The sequence below is a fragment of the Neophocaena asiaeorientalis genome, unplaced genomic scaffold (assembly GCF_003031525.2).
Source record: "Neophocaena asiaeorientalis asiaeorientalis breed wild unplaced genomic scaffold, Neophocaena_asiaeorientalis_V1.1 scaffold581, whole genome shotgun sequence".
In the NCBI taxonomy this organism is placed as follows: Eukaryota; Metazoa; Chordata; class Mammalia; order Artiodactyla; family Phocoenidae; genus Neophocaena; species Neophocaena asiaeorientalis.
The window spans coordinates 1,164,363-1,177,619 of NW_020172732.1; the positions used below are offsets into that span (position 1 = coordinate 1,164,363).

A 13,257-nucleotide genomic window follows, 5' to 3' on the forward strand; every position below is an offset into this window, starting at 1 on the left:
CAAGGCAATTCATTAACCCATTTGAAGACATTTTCAAGCAACTTGTTAAGCTTCAAAGGTCAAAGTGACCGACATTGAATTCATCACGGGAAAAAATTCTGGTAGAAGCACAAAGTTAGCCATCTTGACCTTTAATACATAACAAGTTGTCTTAAAGTGTTTTTTTCAATCTAGATACTTTGCTAACATGATTCACCTTCTAATCTATGTAAATGTGACTTTTACATCATATTAGGTTTTATGTAAGGGCTTAATGCAGTGGACTTCGGAGCAGGTAACACAGTTTGCGATTGCTATGTCCTGTTGTGCGTCCTGTCAGAGTCACAGGGAGAGCGCCCCCTGCAGGGGCGATCAAGTGAGAAGTCACAAGAAATCAGTGGCTAGGCTGTTCTGAATACTTTCCGGCTGGAAGCAGAGCATGGGAGGTGGGCTTTTAACCTTTTGCGTTTCTTTGCCCTGCTCTCCACTCCATCGAGTTGCAGCAGTGGCCCCTGGCAGGCAGACCGGTAAGCGGCGGGAAGGCGGTGCTGGTAGCGGGGTGATGCCGGCCGAGCACTTTCCAGGCATGCTAGCACCTAGCGCACAAGCGGAGAACTTTGCTTCTGCCAACTGTGACTTCAGAACCCAGGTCTGTTCCTGAACCTGGACGCCCAGCTGTCAGTGTGTCGCCATATGTCACCAGCACATGGCACCCTAATTAAAATTTCAAATCGCATGCATTTGTGTTTGCTGGCTGACTTGCTTAAAAGGCAGAGACCTCACCACCCTAGCCTGCCCTCCTTCTCCACGGCTCTGAGGTATTATGACATCCGTAGGTACGGGTTGGAGAACGGCCTTTCCTCACGGAAAAACCATCCCTCTCTTGTTCTCTCACCTCCCATTTTGAAGGAAGAATAGTCCCTATTTTAAGGGAGAAGGAGGGCTGTGAGAAAATGTGTCTGGTGCCCTCGACTAGATCTCCGAAGGCCAGAAGTGAGGTCCCTGTTTTTATCAGTGGCTTGCACGGAGTACTCTTCAGTCTTTTCTCTCTCTTCTCATTTGAAGGAAAGTGAATATTACTATCCCTTAAACATAGTATAATTTTTTTTTAATGAAGCTTGTTTATTATGATACATATTTATACTTTAAAATTAGACACCATGAGGTGGTGTTAATAAGTACCTGTATTTCATTTGTGCTGTCCTCTCTGTGCATAGATATAGCTCTTTGTATGTTTACATTTGAAATTTTTTGAAAAGGATTAGATTGATCCCTCCTGTAAAACAGTAACAAAGAAATTCTATGGAATAAGTCCCTCTATTCAAAGCAGCCGAGACTTCCTGCTGCTTGGGAATATCATCTATTAATAGCTGCCCTTTATTGATCAATTACAAAAGGCTAAGGAAAATGCACCTCATTTAACTCTCACACCACCCCTACTACACAGCAGCTGCTAGCATCCTCATTTCAGAGATGTGCATGTTACGGCTTACTTTCGAAGCTTTTCCAAGGTAACACACCCAATGTGTTATGGAAATGAGATTTGAACCCAGATCTGCCTGACAGGAGACTATGCATATTATACTGCTTCCTCTCTGGAAAGAAAAGGCAAGTTTTTTTCTGGTTCATTCTAATCCTAGCTTCTTGTGTGTAGTCTTAGTAAGTTTTGCTGATGTGTTCAGAAAGTTGAGCTAGGCTTCATACAATTCATTTCATATCAACCCCTTGTCACCATATGCAGTGTTGACAAGCCAGGGGTAGTTTCATCTACAGCCAGGTTGGGATCATTAGTGCCTCGTGGTGAAATATGCCTGTGGTCTATTTAAATCTCTGACAAACTCCAATATTGAGCTCTATGAGGACGTTGTTGCCAAGGATGTCACTGCTCAGGCCTACGTGGCTGATCAAACACGTGTCATGGAATTTATCTCATTTATTTACTTACTAACTTGTGATTAATGATGAGGCCACTCATCTGCAGAAGCAGGAATGCATGTGGTTTTCTTTCTCAATAACTAGGAGACTGGTGACCAGGTGAGGAGGCAGCATGGTCATTAGTGTGGACACTGGAGCCTGACTCCTCCAGGTTCAGATCCCAGCTTCCCCTTTGACTAACATCATCATCTCGCACAAGCCACCTGACCTCTCTGTGCCTCAGTTTCCTCATCTGTGTAAGAGGGATGATAATATTATGAATTAATCCATGTAAAACACTTTAGAATGTGGCTCCTGGAACACTGGAAGTAATCAATGCTAGCTAAAAATTAATCATCACATTTAATACTTTACACAGAAAAAGAAGTTATTTTCGAGGAAGAGTAATTGCTCCGTTTTACAGAAAATTCTGATATTAACACAATGACCTTTTGAAAGCATAAATAAAATGACTGATTAAATAAAATGAGTCACCCTCTTGATTGGATCTGCCAATCAACAATCATTGATGGCGCTTCTGGTGTGAATTGGTGTATGGAATCTCCAAAATAAAAAGTATTATCATAAACCTTAAAGGGTTCCTGTCATGTTGGGTAGAAAAGATATCCTCTTACTTACGTTTCAACAAGTGCTCTGGAGTGTTTACAAATGTAGTACAGTGAATTGTCACAACTACATAATGGAATGTGTACTCAATCCTAAGTAATGACGGAAAGGATGAAGAAAAGCTAAACAAACCCCAAAACATGCCCATAAATTTTAATAACATATATAATGCTAATAGTAATATTTCTAACAGTGATTATAACAGAAGTAGATGCCAGCAGTGCACATGTAAGCAGCTACTCTTATGGCTCTAGACAAGCTATTTACATACTTAGCAAAGTTATGAAATTCTATCAGCTCAAATCTTTCCCACCACAAATTATTCATTTCTTGTAAAACTCCCATGTATTCCACAGGGTTGCTGAAACACAGCAAAGTGTGAAAGAGAAAACAACTACGCCCTCTACATTTTGTTTAAAAATAGAAAATTCTGATGAGAATCTGAGACACAAGCCAAGATATGTATTAAGATTTCACATACTTTCTCAGATTTGGCTTTTTTTCAACCCCAAGTGTCATATGAAAATACATTCTGATAGCTTAAAGAATCAATATCTTTTACTACATCTGTGAAAAGGTAATGACTGTTGATAACTTTTGTGAGATTCATTGTACTCATTTTAATCAACACATCCTCTCACCTATAGCATCACAGCCTTGAGATAAAACTGGCTAACGACCCATGAACTGACCTGTTTTCCTTCTTTCATTGAGCTTTAAAATGTAATGCTCTCCCTGGTGTTCAAAGAGATATATTTGTTTAAGCCTTTGTGTATATTACGTGTCATTAAGAAAATTATGAAGAACTTGATGAAAGCTTGAGGCAAATTTCTTAAAATAGAGTTTGTCATGTCAAATTCCTGTCTCCCTTGAGCTAAAAAAATAGGGGAAAGAAAGAAAGAGAGAGAGAGAGAGAAAGAAAAAGAAAGAAAGAGAAAAAAAGAAAAGAAAGAAAAAGGGTAAGGCCGTTAGGAGGATAGCAGGTAGTAAAAGCCTGTTTAATGTAACGTCAATTGTGGAGAAAGTATTAGGTACAATTACATAAGGATTGTGTGAGAGGGGGCACCTTGAGAAGCATATTTAATTAGAATGAATTTATGAGGGAGAGGTCCTGTGCCACTAGACAAAGGGAAGGCAGTAGTGATGTGCTCTCTTTTCACAAGAGCATTTTAATGTTTCCACACAAAATACTTCAGGTAAAAGATTTGTAGCAGGTGGGCATAGAAATGTAGCTCTAAACAGAACCTGTCAAGTGGCCCCAGTGGCAATTTCTGAATTAAGAGTATTCAGTAAACTACGTGGATACTGGTATTTCTTAACGATGATTTCAGTGAACAGCTATCACAAGCAAAATAATCCTTTTCTCTTTTTAAAAAATCAGATTCCAATGCATTCTTTAGCTGGTCAATGAACATCTAAGTGTAGTCCTGGCCTCACTTGACTCCTGTCTTGCACTCGTGTTAGATCACACCTCATTTAGCATTGCATACTCATTGGCTGTCCTGATACTCCAGAAGGGTAGGTGCCAACGGTGACTTTAGATTGAGATTTTGCCTTCATGGTTTGTTTCCCGTTTCTGGTCAGAGGGAATTAGGACGTTATCTCCCTATAATGTAATTGTGGTCATAAACTTTATCAGGATTCTTTTAAATAAAGTCCAAGTTGGTGAAGGGGAAGGAAAACACTGTGGTGAAACTGGGGGAAGGAGGATGCAATAAAGGCATGACCTTAACCTTGGTCAAAATATGTTCCCTAAGACTCTGGGAAATCTCATATATGTAAGATTTGTACGGAGGGTTTTAAAAAAATTGGCAAGAGAATAATTTGTTGTGTAAGGATTTATTTGTGTCTGTTCCTCAGAAGGTATGTTTTGGGGATTTATTACAAATAATCCTGTTAATCTTTTCCTAGATATCCCGACAGGCCGGGTGGCTAAAGAAGGACGATACATAACAGGACTATGGAAATGCCATAAATTATTACATAGGAATATAAGTATTTGTGGTATCCATGACTAACTTTTAAAATGGCAAAGTTATAAATATCTGTAAAGTCTATGCACAGTTGTTACTGATTACTGTGGCACTAATGTGTAAGGAACATGTTTTTTTGTTTTATTTTCCACCCTTAGATTTTATTTATAAAACAAAAATTTTACATTTGCAGAAGAGGGGAATTAGCAGGGTGTAAATTAAAGACAAAAAGCCCCCAATAGGGAAGAATATTTTAAATGTCTTGCAGGGAGTGGAAGAAAGAGTTTTGCTTAAGAATTTCACCATATGCTAACTATACGCAGCGCTTCAAGTTTATTTATTGTTAAAGCCTCGTGTAAATCACGTCATTCTGAAAGTCATGGAAACTGCACATTTGTGCATTAAACTATGTAAACAACAAAAACTGGTCATCCATCCAATTGTTGCTTCACTTATTTTGAGTTATAGTGCAATTTTGTGGAGGGTGAAATGGGGATTGCACAATATAGCGATTTCCTGTAACACCTACGTTTTTGCTGATCTAGCAAGGTCTGTTGGTATGAGAGCTTAACCTTTATTTTATTTCAAAATGTGTTTTTTATTCTGAGTTCCATTGGTGCCTGTGGTTTCACTTTTCTCCGTGAACCACATGTGAAAGCCTGCCCTGACTAAACGAAGGAGTCAAGTGGTATAAAAGACCTTGTAGGCAGGCGAGTTTTATACTGGAATGAGTTCAAGAATACTTTGAAATCAGTAACATTATTAATAGGGAGAAAGTGTAAATGCTAACACTTCAAGTGCTCAAGTGTACATGTCAAAATTAACGCGTAAAGTTACACGAGACTACTCACCATCCTCCCTTATTTATAAAACAAGATATATCCTTTGCACATAACTTGCCCTGTTCCCCTCTGTCTATGCCTGTCCTTCTGTCTCGGGTGCCCAGTTCTTCCTCTGCTTGCTGGAACCCTGCGCATCCTTAAAGCTGCCTCCAGTCTTTGGAGGATGAGGGCAGGGAATACATGTTTCTTCTTCTGCCCGGACCCCCTTGATTAGCCTTCTTCCTTATCCTTTCACCCGTTGCACGTGGTTTAGGTTGCTTTACGGTTGTTAAGCCTGGTTTGCATTTGTACTTAGTTGTATGAGGGTTGGTCTTCCTCCTGAGGCTCTGTTTTCTTACTGCTTGAGATAGTTCTTTGTAACAGTGGATACTCAATAACTATTGTTGGGACTGAATTAAAGGAAAAAATGAGAGAAGACTACTTCAGTAGGAGCCAGGCCATAAAGTGGTGAGGATACATTGAGGGAAATCTGTATCTCTCCAGGATCAAGGCTGGTTGCCAGGCTCCAATTGGACTATGTAACAGTCTGACCCCATGTTTTAGGGTAGATTTTAAGGTATATGTGTGTGTTGTGGTCTGTGAATACTCATTTTTGACCAGAGAAGCTGTTTCTTTACAGATATTCCTATAAATCACTCTTCTGTAAATTCTGAAGGTTTTTTTTTTTTTTTTTAGTTACTAACTGCCTAGCAATTTATGAAATGATAAAGTGGAACAGAGGTCTGTCTCCAGCTGGATTGTTCTCATCAAAGTGACCTCCCCTTTTCCTGTGGCCTCCTTGAAGTGGATCTAGTCTAGAAGAACCTCTGATTAGTTTATTGTCTTAAGATTCTTACCTACTTAGGTATAGGCTCAGAGGACCAAAACTAAGCTGAGGTTGTGATTAGTGAACTGGAGCCAGTTAGCTGCTGGACTGGAGGTTACTCAGGCTTGAATTGATTCACACCTCGTTCCTAAGAGGTTGTCCTGGGCCACAGAACTTCCTATAGTCAGTCTGATCCATGCATCTGTTTGGATTTAGAGCATGCATGTAAATGATCCTAAAGGTAGTAAGTACCTGGTATAAGACATAGCAGGAGGACCGATCTTTTTTTTTTAAAAAGCCTTTACTGTGTAATTCTAGATGGTTTGTTAAGTGGTTTCCTTTTATTTGTATCCATCTTCATTCCTTGAAAAGACAAAGAAGCAAAAATGCACTAAAATTTGATTTAATTTATAGCTGTGGATGTTTGACTGTATCTGCCCTAGTCTGCCTTATGGCCCCAAAGGGTGGATGCTGAAGACAATGAAGCTCTCCAGTGGAGATTGGACGTTGACCTTCATTTTAGTAGAACAAACTCGGCTGCTCTTCTTACCTACCATTCATTCACCCAACCACTATTTACATAGTACCCACTCTTCTAGGCCCGGGGCTTCTGTTCTATTAGTTCAGACATAATTTTCTGGGAAGGCTTACTGTAGTGCTAGGACATGTTGATTGATTTAAAGGCCATTGCCAATTATAAATCGATTTTGCTGTCTATTCAGTTATGTTCTAAAGGCTACCCTATGAAGGAATACTGTTTTTTAAATTTCAGATTCTTTTTTATTTTAAACCCTTTTGTTGTGGAATCAAACATCTAGGAAAAGGGCATACAACTTAAGTGAGCAGGTTCAGGAACTTTATCATGAGAACCACTGATTGCAGCCACCACTCAGTCAAGAAGCAACACTGCCAGGAGCCCGGAAGCCAGCGTGTGCTTTTCCGGCTCACAGCTCCCTTCTAAAGATGATCCCTCTCTTGACCCTTATGGTAATCACTTCCTTGCTTGCCTCTTCATAGTTACTCATAGTTTGTCTTCATTTGCTCAACTCTGTGTTGTGAGATTAATCTGTGTTGTTTCACGTGGCTGTAATTTTTGCGGTACGTGGGCCTCTCACTGTTGTGGCCTCTCCCGTTGCGGAGCACAGGCTCCGGACGCGCAGGCCCAGCGGCCATGGCTCACGGGCCCAACCGCTCCGCGGCATGTGGGATCTTCCCGGACCGGGGCACAAACCCGTATCCCCTGCATCGGCAGGCAGACTCTCAACCACTGTGCCACCAGGGAAGCCCCTCTGTTTACTTTTTAAAAGAAAGCTGTGGTGTATTCAAACAATGGAAACCTCTACAGCAATGAACGAATACTATTATTATCCCCATTTTATAGATGAGGAAACTGAGGCACAAAGAGGCAAATCAATTTACCCAAGGTCATACTGCTAGCATATGTTATAAAACTGGGATTTGAACCTAGGTAGTTTTTTTTTTTAATTGGCGTATAGTTGTTTTACAGTGTTGTGTTAGTTTCTAGTGTAAAGAGAAGTGAAGTAGAGTTCCCTGTGCTATACAGCAGGTTCTTATTAGTTATCTGTTTCAGATAGATAACTAAAACCCCCACCCCCCGCTTTCTCCCCTTGGTATCCATACGTTTGTTCTCTACATCTGTGTCTCTGCTTCTGCCTTGCAAACCGTGAACCTAGCTAGTCTTAATCTCTGAGTCTGTTCTCTTAATATCACACTAAGTCGTCCAGGACTTTTAGCAAGACTTAGCCTAAATGGTGTACATCATTTCAGTTTCTCTGAAGGTTTATTTAACAGATTTTCTTAAAAGTTAGTTCTCGGAAGTGAGGCTTCCTCATAGATATTGTAGTAATGATATAAAAATATAGAAATTTCTGGAATGATGCAAATTTACAGTCCCTGGAGATGATCTAGTCACTGGATTCTTCATTTTAAAATTTTGAAAGTAGAGGTCAGAAAGTTGTGAGACAGGGCAGCATTCAAACACTTGTTTATCAGAAGAGGCAGGACCAAGAAGTTGGTTGAAGTGAACTGATGAGAACTCCGGTGATCCAGAGTTTATTCCATGTTTCAGTGTTGGCACCAATCTTTTGGTCAACACACTAAATCTTATCCAATTTGATGCCCAGTTTCTTGCTGAGAAGCTTTCAAGGTTTGGTATCAGCCATTGCTATGAAGAAGAGCTACAGGCACTGCCTTGGCAGCTAACAAGGCTTCAGATCAGACCAAGTTCACTGTGTTGATGGGACAGAAAACTTTGAACTTCGGTGGGCTTTAAACTGAAACCAATGACTGGCATGTTCTTTCTCTCAGTCATAAGCATGATTAGAAGTCAATCTGAAGATGTTCTTCCCCCAGTTTTGATAATTCTTGTCAATGTGACCTCAGAGACACATATTGCCTCCTTTTTCTCTGAATCCTTTGACCAAATGGAATTTCTCCTACTTTGGATGTTACCAAAAAGCATTTTAAAGATGCAAGGTGTGTCCTAGATAAATATAAATTAACTGGGTTCTAACGCTTGAAAACAACCAAAGATAGTCATGGAACCATCCTTTCCTTCTTTGTCTTTCAGAACTGTTATTTTCTGCCCATCATTGCATTCCTGAACCGACCTGGTTGCAGCACACGCACACACACACACACACACACACACATGCACACGCACACCATTGTACTGTAGTTTGCAAACCTTTGCTTTGGCATCAACATCCCTATTGTTCTGAAGAGCTGTCCTATGAAAGAATAAGTGAATTTCTGACAGATAGGATTATTATGTGGGACTTAGAGGTAGACAGAAGTCAAGTCAGTATGAGGAAGGTCATTATAATCATTGAAGATGTCCAACAGTGGACTGGACTTGTAGAGAGGCTAGGGATCCCACATCTGAGAGGGAACGGTTCTGCTGAAGTGGTTCAGGGATTTTGTAGCTTAGATGGATTGGGAAATTGCATGAGACAACCTTCAAAATTTTGTACAATTTTTTAAGATTCTGAAATGAAATTTAGTGAATTGTTGGTTGGGGGAGCAACTGGTGTTTTTCTTCCACTTTATTTTGCTCAGATTTAAGTAAACACTCACTGGGAAATTATTCCTGAGTAATAAACAGTAGACCCGTTTCACATATACCCATATTTGTTCTTTCCCTATATTTTTTAAAATTTAAAAACAAGACCATAAGGCAATGTTAAACTGTTTAGCCAGAAACTGTGTTGTATATGATCATCTTTCCTTTCTTTTTTTTCCTTTCTTTTCAACTTCATCATTTTGTCCTAGAAAAATTTACAAATTCCACTTACATGTACCTCCCTCCCCAGCTTGGTAGCTGCCATGAAAAAGAAACTTGGGTGCTCATGGGGCATGTAGAGTTCAGCTGATGGTCGGAAGTGTGGGAGGAGTCCCGGGAAATATGTAGCTGTGAGCATTCATCTTTGACCAGAGAAGCACTGTTAAGATGTGCCCAGATGGAATTCCCGCGAGTCTCTCTTCTGTGAAGTGGGACTTTTGTGGCATTAACAGCAAAGCAATTCATGAACAAAAAGCCTTCTCTGCCGTCACCGTTGCTGATGTTCACTATTTCTTGCCTCCCTTCGCTTTTGTTTGGCAAGGGGCTTTTATTTATTCACACACACATTTTTACAAGATTAGAACATACGTCCATGTTAATAACATCCTGAGTTATCATTTTGGGGGGAGATACGCACGTTTCATCTTGGTGTTTGTGTGGGGTTTTGCTGAGGAAAACAAACAGAATTGAATGAAGTTTCACTCAGTGTAGCTAGATGATGGTATGCCTTGTAATGTACTGAGCTTTTTTTTTTTGACTCAGCTTCTCAGGAGTGGTAAGGTAAGGCACTATCTGCAATGTGTGAAATACTTTTTAAAAAGTGAGAACTCCCAGTGGAGGCATGGTGTAGCAGGAGTAGGTCAAGTGCTTCCTTTCTTTAACATTTAGCCAAGAGAGACAACTTAGCTCCTCCGAAGCCTTCCCTATAACAGATCATCTCTTTCTTTGTTTCTGTTCTTAGCATTATGATTAAACTCTTGTTCTTGTACACCAGTGAGATCTTGCATCTAAAAATCCTGCTGCAAGCAAGTTCTGATCAATTCATCATTCTTGCTGCCATTCTCTGCCGGAGTGCACTTGGTTTACGCCAGGCTGAGGATGAGCTCAGCAGAGGAAGGAGAAATATACAGTGGTTTAAGAGCATGAAGAGGAAAAGAGTATTCTGGTGGTCCTTCTGTGTTTGTGTTTGTTTTGGTTTTTAGTTTTGAGAAGACGCAAGCTCCCACTTTTTTTTTTATTCAAAGGGAAGCAACTTGAGATATAGAAGCATGGGCTTTGGAGTCCAGAAGACCAGAGTTTGGAGCTGTGCTTTGTGACCTTAGACAAACTACTTAATCTTTCCAAGGTCCAGTTTGCTGTGTGTAAAATAGGAATAACAGTATATCATAGAGTTGTTATGAGGATTAAATAAGACACTTCATATAAGGTCTATAGCACAGGGCTTTGCACGTAGCAAGTGGCTTGTTATTATTCTTGTATTAATAAAGATGTTCAGGTATTTCTTCCCATTAGTAATTTCCATAAAATACATATTAAGCTCTATGATTGAATATGATTTAAAACTTTTAATAAACATGTCTAGAGTTTAAGATTTAAGACTTTAAAACGGGTTCACACAGGATTGGTTTCTTGGTGATTAAGTAGTGGGCAGTCATAAGATACTCATCTTATGACATGTTTAAGAGAAAGCACTGAATGAAGCTTGTAATGGTAACAGCCCCTTTAATTAGAGGACCAAATAGAGAAGTCATTCCCAGTGCTGCTGGGGAAAGGGTGGATTTCCTGCTGCATCGGAGAAGCCCTGGGTGAAGGACCCCAAAGAATTCCTGAATTAAAGGAGCTTGGAAACTAAAACATGCAGGTTTCTTTTTTTTCTCTCAGAAATTGATCTATTGCATCCTAATGATATTAAGTAGAAGTTGATTTTTCAGAGGAAAAGAAATACTTGAGAGAATTGAATTGTCTGTCAGATTTACATATTTCTCTTTGGAGAAACTGAAACCTGTTTATTCTGTAAAAGCAGTTATTTGTGTCTAGATTTGCTCTCCTGGAAGCCATCATTAACCCTTTAGGCTCAAATAATTTTCTCTCCCCTAAATGGTTTTTGTAGATTTTTTTTTTTTTTAATTGCGGTACGCGGGCCTCTCCCGTTGCGGAGCACAGGCTCCGGACGCGCAGGCCCAGCGGCCACGGCCCACGGGCCCAGCCGCTCCGCGGCATGCGGGATCCTCCCAGACCGGGGCACGAACCCACGTCCCCTGCATCGGCAGGCGGACTCCCAACCACTGCGCCACCAGGGAAGCCCTGTAGATTATTTTTTAAAGATTCATTTTTCCATATAATCTCTTTGAGGGCAGGATCAGATAGCCTTCAAAGTACACATCACAGTGTGCACCGACGCTGAAAATTAATATTCACATCTTTATTATTATTTTTTTTTGGCGGTACGTGGGCCTCTCACTGTTGCGGCCTCTCCCGTTGCGGAGCACAGGCTCCGGACGCGCAGGCTCAGCGGCCATGGCTCATGGGCCCAGCCACTCCGCGGCATGTGGGAGCTTCCTGGACCGGGGCACGAACCCGTGTCCCTTGCATCGGCAGGCGGACTCCCAACCACTGCGCCACCAGGGAAGCCCCACATCTTTATTTTTAAAGACTTTTATTATAAAACTAATATAAGCTTATTATAGATCATTTGGAAAATACAGAAGAATAGAAGGAAGAGAAACCATACACAGTTGCTGCACCATCTAAAAATAATTATCATTCAATCTTGGTGCATTTCCTTCTGGATATTTTTCTGTTTGTACAGAGCACTATGGTAGATATTCATTATTATGAATATATATGTAGGATCCTCAAAGATCTTCTCATGCTGAGGCCAGGTGTCGTTGGACAGAAACTGATGGTATCCAGGCAAAGTGTGTGAACATAATCATAATGATGACAGAATCACAGGGGAGGGTGGAGTGCCCTTGGATTCCTCAGCCCAGGGTGCACGCATCTCTGCAGTGGCAAGTGTGGTTTTCCTCAAGTGAAAAAAGACTGTAAAGGGAGGATAGGCGAATTCAAAAGAGATCTTCATGTTGTCCCTGTGGTAGGTAACAAGGGCAATCAAAAAAAAATTTTTTTGCTGTGCTTTGGTTTTCCTGTATTCAGAAAAAAATCATTAGTTCCAACATGTCCAAGTTCTGAAGGTAACTTTATTCCCTTGAACATTTCCCATTAGGAATTAAATTATTGTCATTAACTTCAAATGTGGAGGGGGAGACATAAACATGAGAGAATTGAGAATAGTTAGCACATACAAATTTTTTCAGCATGACTGTCCTCAATCATGACTATCTTCTATTGAGTTATACCTTTCTTTATAGTTGCTTTCCAGTCTGGCCCATGCATCTCTGACTTTTCTCATGATGAGTCATACTTTATTCTGTTTTTTTATGTAATACATATATGTATATATATATATATATACACACACATACATATATACATACATATGTATACATATGTATACATGTATATATCTCCGTTATTGGACAAAGACTGGAAGAATGGATATGGCATTGGGAAACATGCAATATATTCAGAGATCACTTGTACTGAGAGATGATTTCACTGTAATCCTTCCTAATTGGACATCTCAAACCTGTTATTCTCATCTGCAAAGTGAATGTTTTTATCCCTTTTCCCTTGGCTCTCTTGTCTCCATCTGTGTGCAGTGCTCAGGTGGACTTCTTTACCAAAGAGAAGAGCATAATATTCTTCAAGTTTGCCTAGCTCTTTGGCATTTAAACAAGCTAGAGAGATGCATAAATTTAGCAAAGGATCGGGGCCAAAGTGATGGCTGAACTGGCATCGTTTCACATTTTTCATGCTCTGTATTTATAGCAATAAATTTCAAGCAAGGAAATAGATTGCAAGGAGTATGCTGTATTAGGAAGGAAGTTTGATACTTTTGTGGCTTACTGGTATCTTAGTGTAACCTTCTTCCCACTTCCCTGGTTGAGTGAACTGAAAGGGATAAGTTCAGAG

General features: G+C 40.2%; 1 protein-coding gene across 1 annotated transcript in view; it reads left to right on the forward strand.

Annotated features, from left to right (window-relative positions):
- The first annotated feature begins 672 nt into the window (after positions 1-672).
- Positions 673-13,257, forward strand: part of NFIA (nuclear factor I A) — a 275,273-nt gene continuing 262,688 nt past the window's right edge. The window contains exon 1 of the mRNA XM_024740385.1: positions 673-811. Within this exon, the coding sequence (XP_024596153.1) occupies positions 673-811 (139 nt within the window). The remainder of the gene's footprint in view (positions 812-13,257) is intronic.